Source organism: Perna viridis, chromosome 14 (genome assembly GCF_037379345.1).
Source record: "Perna viridis isolate PV_CMFRI_1.1 ecotype Kerala chromosome 14, ASM3737934v1, whole genome shotgun sequence".
NCBI lineage: Eukaryota > Metazoa > Mollusca > Bivalvia > Mytilida > Mytilidae > Perna > Perna viridis.
The window spans coordinates 10,051,129-10,067,557 of record NC_142458.1 but is presented as its reverse complement, the minus strand read 5'-3'; the positions used below and the strand labels follow the sequence as shown (position 1 = coordinate 10,067,557).

At 32.9% G+C, this 16,429-nt stretch overlaps 1 protein-coding gene across 2 annotated transcripts in view; it reads right to left on the bottom strand.

The window, feature by feature from the left end:
• Positions 1-16,429, bottom strand: part of LOC148598160 (uncharacterized) — a 107,864-nt gene that overhangs the window by 6,867 nt on the left and 84,568 nt on the right. For both annotated transcript variants that reach the window (XM_088562602.1, XM_088562603.1), the window contains 10 exons: positions 15,426-15,518; positions 14,752-14,931; positions 12,815-12,886; positions 11,149-11,259; positions 8,859-9,101; positions 7,835-7,949; positions 6,992-7,098; positions 5,227-5,283; positions 2,377-2,562; positions 1,043-1,143 (listed from right to left, as the gene is read on the bottom strand). In XM_088562602.1, coding sequence (XP_088418728.1) covers positions 1,043-1,143; positions 2,377-2,562; positions 5,227-5,283; positions 6,992-7,098; positions 7,835-7,949; positions 8,859-9,101; positions 11,149-11,259; positions 12,815-12,886; positions 14,752-14,931; positions 15,426-15,518 — 1,265 coding nt within the window. The remainder of the gene's footprint in view (positions 1-1,042; positions 1,144-2,376; positions 2,563-5,226; positions 5,284-6,991; positions 7,099-7,834; positions 7,950-8,858; positions 9,102-11,148; positions 11,260-12,814; positions 12,887-14,751; positions 14,932-15,425; positions 15,519-16,429) is intronic.

Here is a 16,429-nt window from a genome sequence, read left to right as displayed (position 1 = left end):
TTATTCAGTTTTACTTTCGACACTTGAGGGAGCAAGATCTGTTCACTCATTCAATTCTATTTATTTTCACAATTTTCTATCACTCTAGAAATTAGAGTTAATAAATTGATCATGAAAATAAGTATATTGGCTTAGAGAATACCAAAATTGACATTCTCTGGCATATGATTTTAGACCATGCCTTTAAGGGAGATAACTTTGTGATTAAGTAGCACTCCAGCTAAGATTCATGCAAAATGTGATTTATGGGTGATAAGCCTACATATTTTTATTTTTGATATATTGATTGAATTGCCATAGTAAACAGAAATTAAATTCGGTTTTTCATATAACCTGCGTTCTTAGGAGATAAAAATTATGTAGAATGCACTGTAGGTTTCAAAATTAAGGGAGATGACTCCATAAATGACACTCAAATACAATGAATTCTAAAATGTTAATTATTTATTAAGAGCAGGCAGATAGGAATGAATAATTACACATTTCATAATATAGACCCCTAAAACAAATAAATTACAAAAATAAAAAGCCTTCTTTGGGGTGTATCGCATTTTCAGACTTCGAATGATTCTTACAAAGACAGCTACTTAAATAACATTTGACTTAAAGGTGAAATTGCACAACTATGTTGTAATGTTGATAAAAAAATGTCTCCACCAATGGGAATATGCAAGATTTCATATAACATACACTGTGCATCTGCATTAGAAGTTTATACAAAAACTTCTTAGATACATACAAAATTTCGAAAATATTTACTTTCGACAGTGCAGTTTTGACCCATTCATGTTCTTAAAAGGGCTTCTTCATTTGTAGGATATTGTTTATGCTTTATCCATATTACTGTGAAAATTGTTTTATTCCTGGTTAAGGGAAAAAAAAACATCAGTTCGTAGATTCTTGTGTTCATGAATGGAAAACTCCATCATACAAATGTATGGAAGTTTTCCTTTTCGTTGGGTCCGAATTTCCTGATTTACCAAACCCATGAAAACCACGAAAATTGGTAGCCCATGAAGAATTATACTTTCATTGTACTGACCTGCTAAGCTGGCCTGTAAAAGTCTCCTGATCAGTATGGTCAACAAGAACAGTCTGTATTGTTTTATAGGCATCATTCAAATTCTTTGTCTCTATTCCCTCCTGAAGAATAATTTAGAAAAAAAATATTGTGTACATTCATTCATTCTGATTAAAATTTTATCAATACAATTAAAGTGGTTGGGACCAGTAGAGGATTTGAAATAAAATTCAGATGTTATTTCCATACAATTGACACAATTACTGTGAAAGTACTTTTTGTAAATTTGTGGATACCAATTTTCATGATCAGAAAATATACACAACTTTGTGGATTCTTGAAAGCGTGGAAGTGAGTTTTTCAGTATATACAATAATTGGAATCACCTTTTCATTGGGAGCCAAATTTCATGGTGTGGCTCCCCCATGAAAACCATGAATATTGTTACCCCACGAATACTAGTACTTTTACAGTATTCAGACTTCATTGATTACATTTTTTTCATTCTGAATTTTTTGTTTTCTATCAGTAAACACATATGTTCTAACCATAAAAAAATTCTGAAGCGGGCAATCTCCCTTCCATAATTTCCCAAAAAAGTTGTTTTGCCATGTTTATGTTTTCATGAAATTGAAGTTATTTATTAAGATTTCAAGTATCAAATTTGAAAATTCAAATAAGACGGGAGAAATGTCTGTGAATGTGGCTATATCTCTCACATTGACACAGGCATGAAGACAGGAGATTGCTGATATTTTCATGAAATATCAGGAGGTTCCAATCAAAAGCAGTGGACTTAATATCTCTGCTGTCATAAGTTTTGCAATAATTGTTCATGTACATTTTTATCTATGAGGCCTGTTCACAACTTTCAATTTTAAACTTTGATCCTTACCTTTCACTTTATACATAATCAAATGCTTGCTTTATATGATTCATGAAATATTTCTCTGTTGTGTCATTTTAAAACATTTCTTTAATGAAACTGGTTTTTATATACTCGAGCAGGTGTTTCTAGAAAAGCAGACGACACTTACCCTATCAATGCACCTGGTCCATACTCCCAGTTTTTAGTGGAGTCTTTGCTCATTTACTTTTGTTTCTTTGTTTGTATTATTTTAGTTACTTTATGTTCTTTGTTGTGTATGTCTGTTTTCCATGTCTGGTCTTTGTCCCTGGATTACATTCTTTTGATTTCTGCTAGAATCTTGGTTCCCTTGATTACTCTTTCATACCTAAACAAGACACTTTTGAATGTCCTTGCATTTACTTTGACCTTTCACATTCATTTAACTACATACATGTACATGCATGTGTTTGTAGCATACAAGGTAGAAAAAAAACATTACGAATACCTTCCGTATGAAGTCCATGAAACTTTCAGCTTTCAGAGAATTGTTTAAACAGTTAAGCAGCACGGAACTCTGTTTCAGTATAGCATACAATCTGGCAAGATACGGTGAGGCATTACTAAGAACTTTTATCGTCTCATCCCTCCTGAGGTTAGCTAAACTCAACGGTTCACCTTGTACATGCCAACCCTATAAATATGGAAATAAATATGATTTTATCTTTAGCTTTTTTGGTGGTTAGAAATACTGTAAAAGTATTATTATATGTGGGGTACCAATTTTCGTGGTTTTTGTGGATAGACCAAACCACAAAATTTAGTTTCCAACGAAATGAGGATTTCCCTTGATGCATATCCTGCAAACCACAAAACCAGGAATTCAAGAATCCATGAACTTGTGCCATTTCCATAATCCATGAGAATTAAAGTACTTTCACGGTAAGAAGAGACACAGGTATAGGAAACAGTACATGATTTCACGAACAGTGGACAATTTCACAAATAGTGGACAATTTAACAAACAGTGGACGATTTCACAAACAGTGGACTTTTTCACAAATTGTGGACAATTTCACAAACAGGATAAAATGTAAAATTGATCATAACTTTCATATAAAAATTGAAACATATATATTTTCAAAGGTTTAAAAAAAAAACTGAAATTTGCTTTCCATAAATTTTGAAAACATTTGTTTCTATCCACTTTTAAAGGCACAAAACATAGATTTCTAGTCCATTCAATAATATTCTAATTTGAACTTTTAAGTAAAAGGGATGATATTGATGGCAATGTAATGCTCATGTACATGCTATTTTATTTATTGACCATAGTGTAAGTGAACTAATACCCCCTTTTTCAATAGAATGTTAGAAAACTCAGTGAAAAATTTATTTTTTCTAACATTCTATTGAAAAAAGGGTAAATTCACTAACATTATTTTCAGGCCTACTATTTTACCGAAGTTTCAACTTACTATAGGATTTGAAATTTTCTGTTTGATCGTTGTAAAATTACAGTACTAATATATAAAAAATACAAGCTGTTTTGTCATAATTTAGTCACCAGGAGGACACAAAACTCTGCTTCTAAAGAGTTTTCATAGAATTTTCACAAAAATGAGAGTGGCATTTTTTTAGTCCAAAAATAAAGAGCAAAAGCTATGAACAACAAATTCATTTGTTAGGAGTTGTGATGGTACAGAAGGCTGTTTTTTGTATAAATATCAAAGAGTTTGACAAATTCGCTCTATATTTTCTACATAAAAAATGTATCATGAAATAAAGATATCTTTACACAATTTGGCCTTATTTTCATCTACAATTTTAGAGCAATACATGCATCAACAGCAATGAAACTATGCCTTTTAAAAAGTCACACATTCAACTAGTGAATTCTGCAATTTTCAAATTCATTAAAAACACTTTTGTTTTGGGGGCTGATTTTGATATTTTCTGAACCTACTCCTTTCTGAACAAATCCAGTGATGCAAAGATCAAAGAGTGATCTTTTCAAATAGAAAAATTATCCTTGAGTGAAATTATACTGTCAGATCAAGGGTTCGGAAATGGTAAAAAATGCTGGTCACTGACCGACAAATTTTGCAAATGACTGACGACCATTTTCCAAAATCGGACATAAAAAATTGTCAACCCTTATAAGTTACAGTCTGCAAGATTTTATTAGTGTATAAAAATCCTGTCTGCATGTCTCCTAATTGTTTATTGGAAATTAATAGCTCATGTGCAGCCACCTGTGACTGTGATTTTCCTGTAACTAATTAGTTGATTGCATAATTGAATTAACGGTACACTTGTGTATACAAATTAATTGAAGTGACTCAGAGAATTTTCATACATTTATTACTTGATTTATTAAGAAATGATTGACAAGTCTATCATTTTCCCGCCGATCTTTCAGAGGTAGTGAAAGTATATGGTACTGAAACCACAAATCGGTCGTAGTTTGTAATTATTAATTTTTCGAATGAATCTTTTGATAAGACAGAAGACAACAGACCATTTAAATCAATATACAAAATGTATTCATGATTTTCTTTTATGAATCGTCAATTGAATCTTTTAACACAGAAGTCACCAGACCATTTAAATCATTATAAAATGTTTTCGCAATTTTCTTTTTATATATAATCAATCTTTTTTTATCACTCAGAGAAGTTTTCGGCTGTTTACCTTTTTGAAGAAAAAGTCTGAGAGATACAATGTTTTGTTTACAATTTTTTTTTTTTTTTGTTAGAATGCCCACGTGTGATAGAAACTAAATTCGTTCACTAGTTCAGATATTTTGTAACAGACAGAGTATGTGATGAAATTACCCAAATTCCAATATTTATCTTAAAATAACCACATAAAAAAAAAAGTTTTTTAAAGCTTGTTTTTGATCTGAGCATGTAAAAGACTGACACAGATGTCTGCTGAAGTTTGATAAAATGACCAACATGGGCTGTCAAAATTTCCAGACTCTTGTGACAGATCAATGAGTTTTTTACATGCATGTTTCTGAATTTTACCATTTTTCCTGATTCTTAAAAGGACTTACACTTAATAGTCCATACAAGGCCATCATAATTCCTAGATTCTCATTCAACATTTTTCAAAACTAGAGGTGAACAGACAAATTCATTTTTCATTTTTTATCAATTCAAGTGAAAAGAGCGGCAAATTTGGAAAGGAACTGACCAGTAAATTGGGAAAATTTTTTTTTTAAATTTTGGGGGAGGGTTGAAAAATTGGGTTGATAGTCTAGGATCTTTTTTTTTTGCTTTAAAGAGACCTTAATCACTGCTATTAACTTTCACATTTGTTTTTCTTTCTCCCTATACACTATATTATATACCTGTTCATCTTCACATAATAGTTTGACACAGAACTTTTCATTCCGCCATTCTTCCTTCTACAATACAAGCAGTGTTCAAGAAAATTCAAAATCAATCATCATTATATAAAACAGGTTAAAGGTCATGTAACCATGGTAACACATTTACCCCTAAAATTACAGTACCTGAACCGATCCGTGCAACAAAAATTGTGATCGGTCATCGATCACCGATTAGTTTCCGGTCAGTCATCGATCTGTCAAACCGATCCATTTAACTGGTGATTGCATCACAATGTATTTTACAGTTTTTCTTGTTTTCTTTGTCAATTTTAAACATATTTACATAATGTAATAGATTTAAACATAAATTCATACTTTATTTTACATTTCTTTTATTTAAAACAGATCATGTGTCATTTTACCTAACAGATCAGATTGGTCAGCGGTCATCTGGCCAAATAGAATTATACCTCTGTTTCCTGTTAAATGCCAGAAAAAAATGGGTAGGTAGGTAGGGATTTTTTTTTTAAAGCATCAATAACCAAATCATCCTAATGGCAATTAACACAATTCAATAGTCAATGGTGAAATGTGTTTAAGGGATACATATGAGAGTAAAGTACACTGGTTTTAATAACTGTCATTTCATAACAAATTTATTTTAACAATGGATCATAAAATGATTCTGACATGTGGGCAGTCATTTTTTTTAGAATAATCTGAAAACAGGAAACCGGTAGTAGTCACATATGAAAAAAAGACGGACCGGTGCTAAAAATTTCCGGTCAGTCGAAATACAAAATTCAGTCGGGAGTGAAATTCCACAGTCCGTCAGGTAACGGAAAACAGAGGTATAATTTTATTTGGCCTAATTATTCTGTTACTGTAGATTTTATTACTTTTGTTATTGCGGCCTTTCAGAGCTTACTTGAACGTGTGTTTACACTTCTTAAAAACCTTTTGGTGATCTCTGTAAGTAGTTACTATTTTCATAGAAATTATACGACTGTGCATTTGTTGCGTTTCTCCATATGCCTAATTTATACATATATCATATAGATAAGAGTTTGTTTAAACCCTTTATCTTCTGCCCTATATCACAAACCTTATATCACACCCCTGTAGTAGACCTACATCACATACCCTATATCACACCTCTAGACCTACATTGCATATCCTATATCACACCTCTAGACCTATTATCGCATAACCTATATCACACCCCTAGACCTATATTGCATAGCCTATATCACACCCCTAGACCTATATTGCATAGCCTATATCACACCTATAGACCTATATCGCATACCCTATATCACACCTCTAGACCTATATCGCATACCCTATATCACACCTCTAGACCTACATTGCATACCATATATCACACCTCTAGACCTATACTGCATATCCTATATCACACCTCTAGACCTATTATCACATATCCTATATCACACCCCTAGACCAATATTGCATATCCTATATCACACCCTAGACCTATATTGCATAACCTATATCACACCCCTTTACAGAAGTATGGTTAAAATATATGATAAAATGAACATGACATGTCGAAATCTGCATCACATGCTGAATCAACCCTCCACCTGCATTACCCCACGGGCTGGTGTCCCTTGGGTGATATAGGAGTCTTGGGTTGATACAGCATGCGATACAGATTTTGACATGTAATATTCAGTATGTGTCAATCTTATCCATGGATCTTTTAAGGCTGATTTTACTGTATGTTAAAACATCTTAGTCAGTATTACTTATATTCTAATACCTGTCCTGACTTAATGGCTGCCTTCTTTGGTTGAGCTTTTGACTTAAATCCCCCAGAGAGACTGGCCATAGATCCCATATCATCAGGCTGTGGTTCAGAAGGTGGATCTGAAACACAAAAAGATGTCTTATTAGAAAAAAAGTGCAGTTTTTTTAGGATTTTTCAGAAATTGAGGTTTCCTCAGGAAAGATCCATATAAAATCAACTTTCCCACAGTCAATGACTGCTTTCCAAACAAAACAAATCCTTACAGCATATGAAGTTTTCAACTTGTAACAGGAAAGTGTAACTAAGTACCGAACTTTCCCTGACCCAAATTTCACTTGCCCCGGGTAACGGGACATAGGAATTCTAGAAAACTGATGTGAATAACCAAAATAATAACACCATGTGCCTAATTTCGATTGATTGATTGATTGTTTGGGTTTAACGACCGAGCAGCAATATTTCAGCTATATTCAGGTGAACCTAATTTAGAACTGAATTTTTAATGTTTCACCGGAATATATAAGCATTGACAATAGCACATTCTCGATGAAGATCACTTTATATGCAACTCAACTGCTTAATATCCAATATGTGTGACAGCTCAATGCGTCTACAGGCCGATGAAAAATAAATTATAAAACATTCAATCAATTAAGTAGTGGTGTGGCCTATACATATTTTTCTTGTGTACTTTCAACATACTTTGACACTAAAGTAGACACCAATGAATTTTGTAAACAAACCATCCAGTAATTGACTTCATTTTCCTAAATGTATACACATGTACTCGTGTATTAGATATTTTCATGTGTTTTTCTATAACCTGTGTACAAACATTCATTTATTGTGCCTTACCTGAAGGAATGAAGTCAAACACCAACAGTTTAGGCAGATCATTGCCCATGCCTTCTCCTCGTATTATCATTGTTATATGTCTCAAAAACTTTCTCTGTATCAACTCAACTTCTTCCTAAAACATGGGCATAAATGGAACATTACTAAAGTGATACCTGCCACCTACATTGTAATGTAAGGGGAATGGCAAAATGTTAAAAATAATGGTCTTTTCGGAGGGTATCACATCATACCTTGCTACTTAGGAGTCATGAAAGTAGAAACAAGGATTAAATATCACAAATACCTATTAATCTATAAATCTCTCCATGGGGAAGCACCAAGTTACATATCAGAAAAGTTTAACTATGTTTCAAGAAACAAACCTTATTCACCAAGAAATGCTGAACAAGGAAATTTGATAATCCCAAAAATTAAAACTGAACGTTTCAGACATTCATTCATATATTCTGGGTCTGTCTTGTGGAATAAGTTACTAAAACATTTATGTAACCAAGCCACTAGCAACTCATTTAAAATCAATCTAAAGAAGTACCTCAACACTTTTGAATAGAGTATCATAAAAGAGAAAATTGTTGCTGCTTACACTGTTTTTTTCATGTTCTATATTGTATTGTCTTAAAGTGATTTAAACTAAGCCTAACAAAACATTATCAGAAACGTCTTTTCTTACTTCTGATCTCAGAAATCATGTATTGTGAACATCTTGTCATTTGCACATGGGTGCAGTATATCATCCTTGTTTATCAGCATGGGACTAATTATATAAGGTTACAAAGCCATATGTGCCACATATGATAATCATAAGATGCTTGAATCATACGATAATCATATGACAATCATATGATATTTAACACATGGTAGTCATATGATTATCATATGAATGATAATATGGACTTGAAAACATATGATAATCATGTTTGTTATCATATGTTAACTGAAACATATGATTATCATGTGGTGTTCAATTCACATGATAATCATATGATGCAAACCATCTGATTCTCATGTGTGGTACATTTACCTGGAATGAGAATTTATTATCCCCTTGTTGTTTTAACTGCCTCTCCACATCTTCTTGAATCATCTTCTCCTGTTTTTTCTGTAGCTTGGTAAGTTTTTCTCTGATTTTCTTCTGCTTTGAAGTTTCTGGACGCTGGAGGAAATTTTTGACATGTTCTACAACCTGATCATAAGTGCCTGAGTTTTTCTTTTGCATCTTTACAATTGTAGAAAAATCTCCTTGCTTTTGGACCATCAGGCTAACCTTAAAGTTAATAAGAATTTTTTTATTATATGTAAGAGTAATCAAGGGAACCAAGGTTAAAGCAGTAATCAAAGAATATAATCCAGGGATAAAGACCATACATGGAAAACAGACACATACAACAAAGAACATAAAGTAACTAAAATCATACATACAAAGTTACAGAAGCAAATGAGCTACTCGGACTCCACTAAAAACTGGGAGTATGGACCTGGTGCACTGGTAGGGTAAGCATCCTCTGCTTTTCTAAAAACACCGCCAAGTTGCTAATAAAAAGTCAAGTCTGGGGTAGGCAAAAGAGGAAAGGAAAACTATGACACGTTGACCAAATCAGTTTTAATGGCGCAGATGGATACACCATAATGATCCACAAGTTCATGATGACGGCCATTAAAATTTTGTAGTGATGACTTCAATCTTGTAGCAACAGAACCCTGCTCCAGAAGCCTATTTGTTAGAATTCTAGTACGATACAAAAAGTCTGCGTAGTCTCAGCAAGCTCTGGCACAACATATGAGTTGTGATATGAACACGCCATATGCAGGTGCTGAAGGGATGTTGCCACAGATGAAAGAAAAGTTGACAATTTTAAATGAAAAGTCATCACATTTGTCATAAAGTTTGGTCAATAGTTTTCCTTTACCATCAATTTGTAAGTGTAGGTCAAGATATGAGGCTGACTTCACCATGTAAATATATAATGAAAAGTGTTGTTTTTCTGAAGTTTATGAATGAGAGCATTGAAACACCTTAAATTAAATGTTGCAGTTCAAGTGAAACCAAAAAAAAAATGTGATATCTCACATCAGGTGGACTGTAACACAGACAGACAAACAGACACATTAATACATCCATCAAAAAAGAGTAATCTAAGAAACCAAGATATGAGCAGTAATACTAGACAAGGGAAACAGACACACACATCAAAGAACATGAAATAACCAAAATAACACACAGAAACAAAAGTAAACGAGCAAGTCAAACTAAAAACTGGGAACATAGGACTGGCGCAATTTACGAAAGGTAGGCATGTAAAACCATGAGCTCTAAAGAGCCTTAGTCGCTCACCTGGAAACTTGACTTAATACAAGAACTATTTATTATTACAAGTGAGCAAAAAAAACCATTTTTTTCTGTTTTTGTTGTTTTTCTATGACAGACAGTCTATGCCAGACAGGTACACAGGACTGTATCTGTCATGGGTTAAACAGCCAATTGCAACAAGCAAAGTAACTGGGAAAAGTTCAGAGAGTCAATGTATAAATTAATCCAATATTTTGTACATAGGTCCACATCTTTGTATGACAATGTATGTTAATTATATTAGATTATACAAAAACTTAAGAATTAAAAACTATGTAATGGAATTTTCAGGGGGATTACTGTTAATCGCATGCAGGTAATAGGCATCAAGTCATACAAAACATATTTTATGCAAATAACTCATTGACATTTATTGTAATTCAACATATTTGAGTGTAAAATGGAAGAAATATGTTCTTACACTCATCATCTATTTAAGATCTTGGATTTCTTCCACTTGAGTGAGACATTCTTCATCTGTTCACTTGTTCTGCTGTGCTCCATTTGTCAAAAAACAAAATTTCTCACAATTGTTGAAGAAATACCACATCATCAATAGAACCTGTTAGACTTAAGTACGTAGACCTAGGGTAAGGGACACAACCCTTACAAATCACTAGAACGTTTTTATTCAGTATTTTACATCAATCTCATGTTAGCATCCAAGTAACTTTGACTGATTTCATTCTGTTTCAAATGAAAGCTTGAAAGGCTTTGGAGAAATTGACAATGATACAAACATGTCACTGATTTCAAGAGTTATTTCCCTTATCCTAGGTCTACCTCCATAAGTAACTAAATTGTACATGCATCAAAAGATGGGAGTGGTTTTGAAATAGTACATCCTCCAATGCATTAGGTCAGGCATTGTGGCAATTTTTTGCTCAGTTGCTCAGATATTTTGTACCATGGGTGCAGGTGAGCTACAAAAAACCTTAATGATGCCTTCCTATAGTCTTCATACCTCTGACATTTTCCAATCTTTACCAGTTCCCACCACACAAACTACCAATGGCAGCTGCAGGTTGTATGTACCAAATCTAGCCTCCATCATACAAGGATCCGATTTCAGGTACTGAAACAACATCAAGTTACAATCACTGTATTTTTTAAACAGAATATTTTTTCACCTGTCAAAACAGAACATGTATTTCTGGCAGACATTTTCCAATATAACAATAGCATGAATAGATTACATGTTTTTGTTTACAACACAGATTAACCCCTTAGATCTATACAGTAAAAGCAGGATTAACCCAACCTTTTGGACTTTTCAGCTCAGACAAGTGCTTGGTTGAAAGGTTTAGAATACATATAAACTGATATAAAGAACTTTAAACAGTTTCTGGTTTAGACAGGTTTTTGGATTATTAAGGATTTGGTTTAGACAGTTTTTTAATTATTCAGGATTTGGTTTAGACAGATTTTTTTTATTATTCAGGGTTTGGTTTAGACATATTTTTGTATTATTCAGTGTTTGGTTTAGACAGGTTTTTTTTATTTATTTATTCAGGGATTTGTTCAGAAAGTTTTTTTTTTTTTTGATTATTCAAGGTTTAAAGTTTGGTTTAGATAGGATTCACTGTATAATACTACTATTGGTAATTATTTGTAATTATTTTAGAAGATATATGAGTTTTGGTATTTATCACATTACAATCTGCAATCACAAGTAAGACTAGACACGATATATACATGTACTGGATGTCACAGCATAGTGACATTTTAGTGAAGCTTAGTTAGCTAAAATATTGGTCAGGTTTACTACTGGTAAAGTAGATTATGTGATGGATTATTTGTTTATAATCTAATCTGAAGACAAGCTTTCTGATTGGTTGGCTTTCTTTGAGGAACCCAAGTTATTTTGTATAATCTGGTTTAGTACTGTGCTGTCAGTAACGTTCATTGGTTGATGCTTATAATACATTTTCTTTACGAATCAATTCTTAATATTTGGATTTGAAATCATTAGATATTGAGTTCTAACTTCTGAACAGGTTATATACAAAATAAGCTGACTTGGGACAGTTTGCAGTTTTATATAAAGTATACTCCGTGTTTTTTTTCATGGTTTCTGCAATCAATCTGCTTCAAGCAGTTTTAAATATGCAATCATTATTCAAATTGCATTATAATGTTCTTCGAAAAAAATATTCATGACAGCTTAATTAATGGGTTGCAGGTCTTCCTACGAAAAAAAGCGAAATTAAACTGCTGTGAAAATTGCATGGTTTACAGTATACTGCTTCACAGTGTCAGTTTTTTTTAAGAATCAGGCATCGGGTGAAACATGTTAGGAAAAAAAAACTATTTAATAAGTATTTGACTACTTGGACTATCAGAATCATGGAAAAAAAGACAAGATTTTTCCATATCACTTTGGTGTATTAAGTTTACATTTAATTGGAAAGCACTAAAAATGATAATTTCAAGAAAAGAAAACTCTGTTGAAAAAATTCTTAACAAATGCAGTTATGTAAGGAGGAAATAGGGGTCTTTGAGTGAAATTATTTTGTCAGATCAGTCGCAGAATATTGGCATACATGTTTTTGATTTTTTTCCCATTTTGCCTGATTCTTACAAAGAGTTACACTTCAATATAATACTTAAAATACTATAACATATTATACCTCATCAGAAACACAGACGACTATGACTCTAGCATTCTGTAATCCAACTGTTATATCCTGGAATAAACTTTTCTATAAAAGAAAATTAATTCGTAATTAGTATATCATAAAAAAGCACACATTTAGTGATCATACAAAGCACAAACAAGAAATCTGTGAGCATTGGCTCACTAGTGATACCCCTGCTTTTAATCACAATATCGGAAACATAAAGAAAGTACTCGTTAAACAGGAAGTTGATGTTGAATTTTTCTGAAAATGGATCCAACCCTATGGCATAGCTACAGAAAAAATATGTTAAATTTTTAAGCTCCTATAATGAGTAGTTGCTATGAAAAGTGTAAGTTAACTTTCAACTTTCAAAAAAAGAAAGTAAACAAGTGCTATCTTTAAAAAAAGATAGCCAACGCAGTAAAATGTTTTTCTTTTTACTAATAATTTTCAACATTTCATTCAAGAAATAACACATTGCACGCAATTTCGCTCCCATTTTTTTTTAATGCCACTAAGTTGTCAGTATTTGGCCAATTGGGAAACAGAATTGCAATCAGGTGACATGGGTTTCCATGGAAGAGCGTCTTTTAGGTCAAAGGGTAAAAAATGAAACATGTGAAACTATACCAACTGCGTCTGAAAAAATATACATATCCCTCTATATACCGGATGTTCCATTTCCTTAAATGTATTAAAATTTCACGCCCCTGTGATAACAAGTTGATAAGAAAAATTATATGAACATTTCAAAATAGGTAAAAAAATAAATAGACCTTGGAAAACAGGAAATTCCTGTCAATTTTTTTCTGAAAATGTATCCCACCATAAGGCAAACCTACAGGAAAAATATCAAGCTGCTGTGATGAATAGTTGCTGACAAAACTGTGACAGGTAAATTGTTAGAGAAACACAGACATATGGAAACGCAGACAGGGGTAAAACAGCATAGTTTCTATCCTTGAGAGGAGGGGTATATTAAATTGATTATACAAAGCATACTAAAAACTGTGAAAACACTTAATTGGTAATTTTCTACACTAAAAATTATATTTAGCATTATAATCTCCCACAAGAAACAGTGAAAATGAGTGATAATCTCCCAAATGAGCTGTTAGAAAGAATTTGGAGCTTCAGCACCTTTTGGTAAACCCCAAAACCAATTCCAGTATGACTTTGTTGTAAACAATATTGCAAGAGTAATCAAGGGAACCAAGGTTACAGCGGTAATCAAAGAGTAATCAAGGGAACCAAGATTATAGCGGTAATCAAAAGAATGTAATCCAGGGAAAAAGACCAGACATGGAAAACAGACATACACAACAAAGAACATAAAGTAACTAAAATCATACATACAAAGTAACAAAAGTAAATGAGCAACTCGGACTCCACTAAAAACTGGGTGCATGGACCAGGTGCACCGGTAGGGTAAGGGTCCTCTGCTTTTCTAGAAACACCCGCCGAGTTGCTCATAAAAGGCCAGTGAAGCTTAGTTAGCTAAAATAGACCTAATTGCAACAAGTACTATCTTCAAAAAATGGAAGCTGACACATATGCTTACTTTGATAATACCCAAATCGGAAAAAAAAAATTATTTGATGATCTGTGTGATCACTGTACTTTTTCATATTTCATTGGTTGAACAAGTAAACTTTTTTTTATTATTAAATATATAAATGATTACTCAATACATAAAAGTGATTGAGAAAACTCCGGACACCAATGCCCCAAATGGAGCCTTAAATTTCACAAGTGGTATCAACTTTGTCCAGTGAAATGAGAAGTTGTAAGCTACATTGGTAGGTTGCCATGGTTTAGCATCACTGATGTCATGTGATGTCAAAGTGAACTTAATAAGGACTGCATTGTAAAACATACATGCAACTACCATGATAGAAATTTCCAAGTTAACACCGTAAGCATAATCTTAGAATTGACATACACACCCTTCCCAATTGTTCAATATCCAGCCAACATCTGATCCCGTTTTTTTCCAGGTGTTTCTTAATGACACGAGGATCACCATAACCCAGAGAACCTGGTTTGGCTTGTGTTGTTACACTACAGGCTTCTTTAGAATTAGTCCAACAATAACTGATGAACACTGGAGGATGATCAAGTACAGCCTACAATGATGAAAAATGGCAATTTTAAATGTTTAATTTAGCATTTTGGATTAAGCACATGAAGAGGCCTCATCATCTACCTTTCATTTTAGCACTTTTGAGATAAAAAATATATAGATTGTACCTGAAATTTGCACTTTGCAAGAGTTATTGTTCTTGATTTGGTTTGATTTGGTTAATTTTAGTAGGAGATAAATGTATGCTTTTCTAAAAAAAACAGATCTGAATGCATAACAGATTGTTGTCATGTGAAAGTATAGCATATGTAGACTGAAGAAGCATTGTTTTTTGGTGCCTTTTTTCATCATGCATCATCCTACCATTGTAAGTGTCTGAATTTTATGTGGACTGGTACTTATCAGACAGAAGCTGCATATTAAATATCAAATTTGTCGCGTTATCTTATAAGACAGATGCAGAAACATGGTACATACTACAACGAAATTGATCATACCACAACTGCCTCCACAGAAGGGCATAAAAACAGCACCTACCTGATCAAGTTCTTTTTTACAATCTCTAACAATATCTATCAGATCCAGAATTTTCTTAGGGTATCTTTCTGGAGTTTTTATCATAGCCATGTTCTATAAAAAAGAATTACAATGAAATTACTACTGTTCATGGGGTACCAATTTTTGTGGTTTTCCTAGGTAGGTCAAACCACGGAATTTGGTTCACAATGAAAAGGAGATTCTTGTTGATGTGTTAACTGAAAACTTCAAAACCATGAATTTAAGAACCCACAAACTTGTGAATCCACGACAATTGGTATCCATTAATTAAGGTACTGTCACAGTATGAGTGATAAAATATGTATAGTCAATCACATGAGTATGGCAATCGGAATACAGGTATTGTAGTATTTTTTGTGATCAGCCATATACAATTTTCCTTAACATGTTCTGATAATTAGATTTTCTTTTTTTTTTAAGAAGCAGGCATCATTTCATCGCATTATACTTAAAAATTTTTAAAAATCCTCAGAACTAACAGTCCTGGTCAGAGCCTCACAAAGTTTAAAACATACTTAAGTCTGAGAATATATATTCTTAAATTCCATGGTTACTTCAGTGAAAGTCTTTGAAATTGATGATTTTCTTTGACTTAAGTACAATTCTGTGTAAGAATCAGGCAGTGGGTGGCACATCATGTTTCTCAATTTGGTCTTTTTTGCCACAAATATATTCAATACATGTAGAAATCAACTGAAAGACTATTCAAATTTATCCTGAAGCATCTGTGACGTAGATATTTTTGATTACTTATATAAGGAAAAAGTGTGGGAAAATTTTCGCACCATTTTTCCATAGTGCATTTCAACTAAATCTGACCTATCAATATCCTAAAAAATCAATTTTTACAAACACTTTGATGGTCATTTCTGGAGGTTATCGGGTTTAAATACTTGGTTTATGCTGGCTATTTTTTCTGGCAACAGAATTTTGGAAGCCAGAGCAGCCCCTGGACAAAGCCTAAAATCATAATAGTGGGAAAT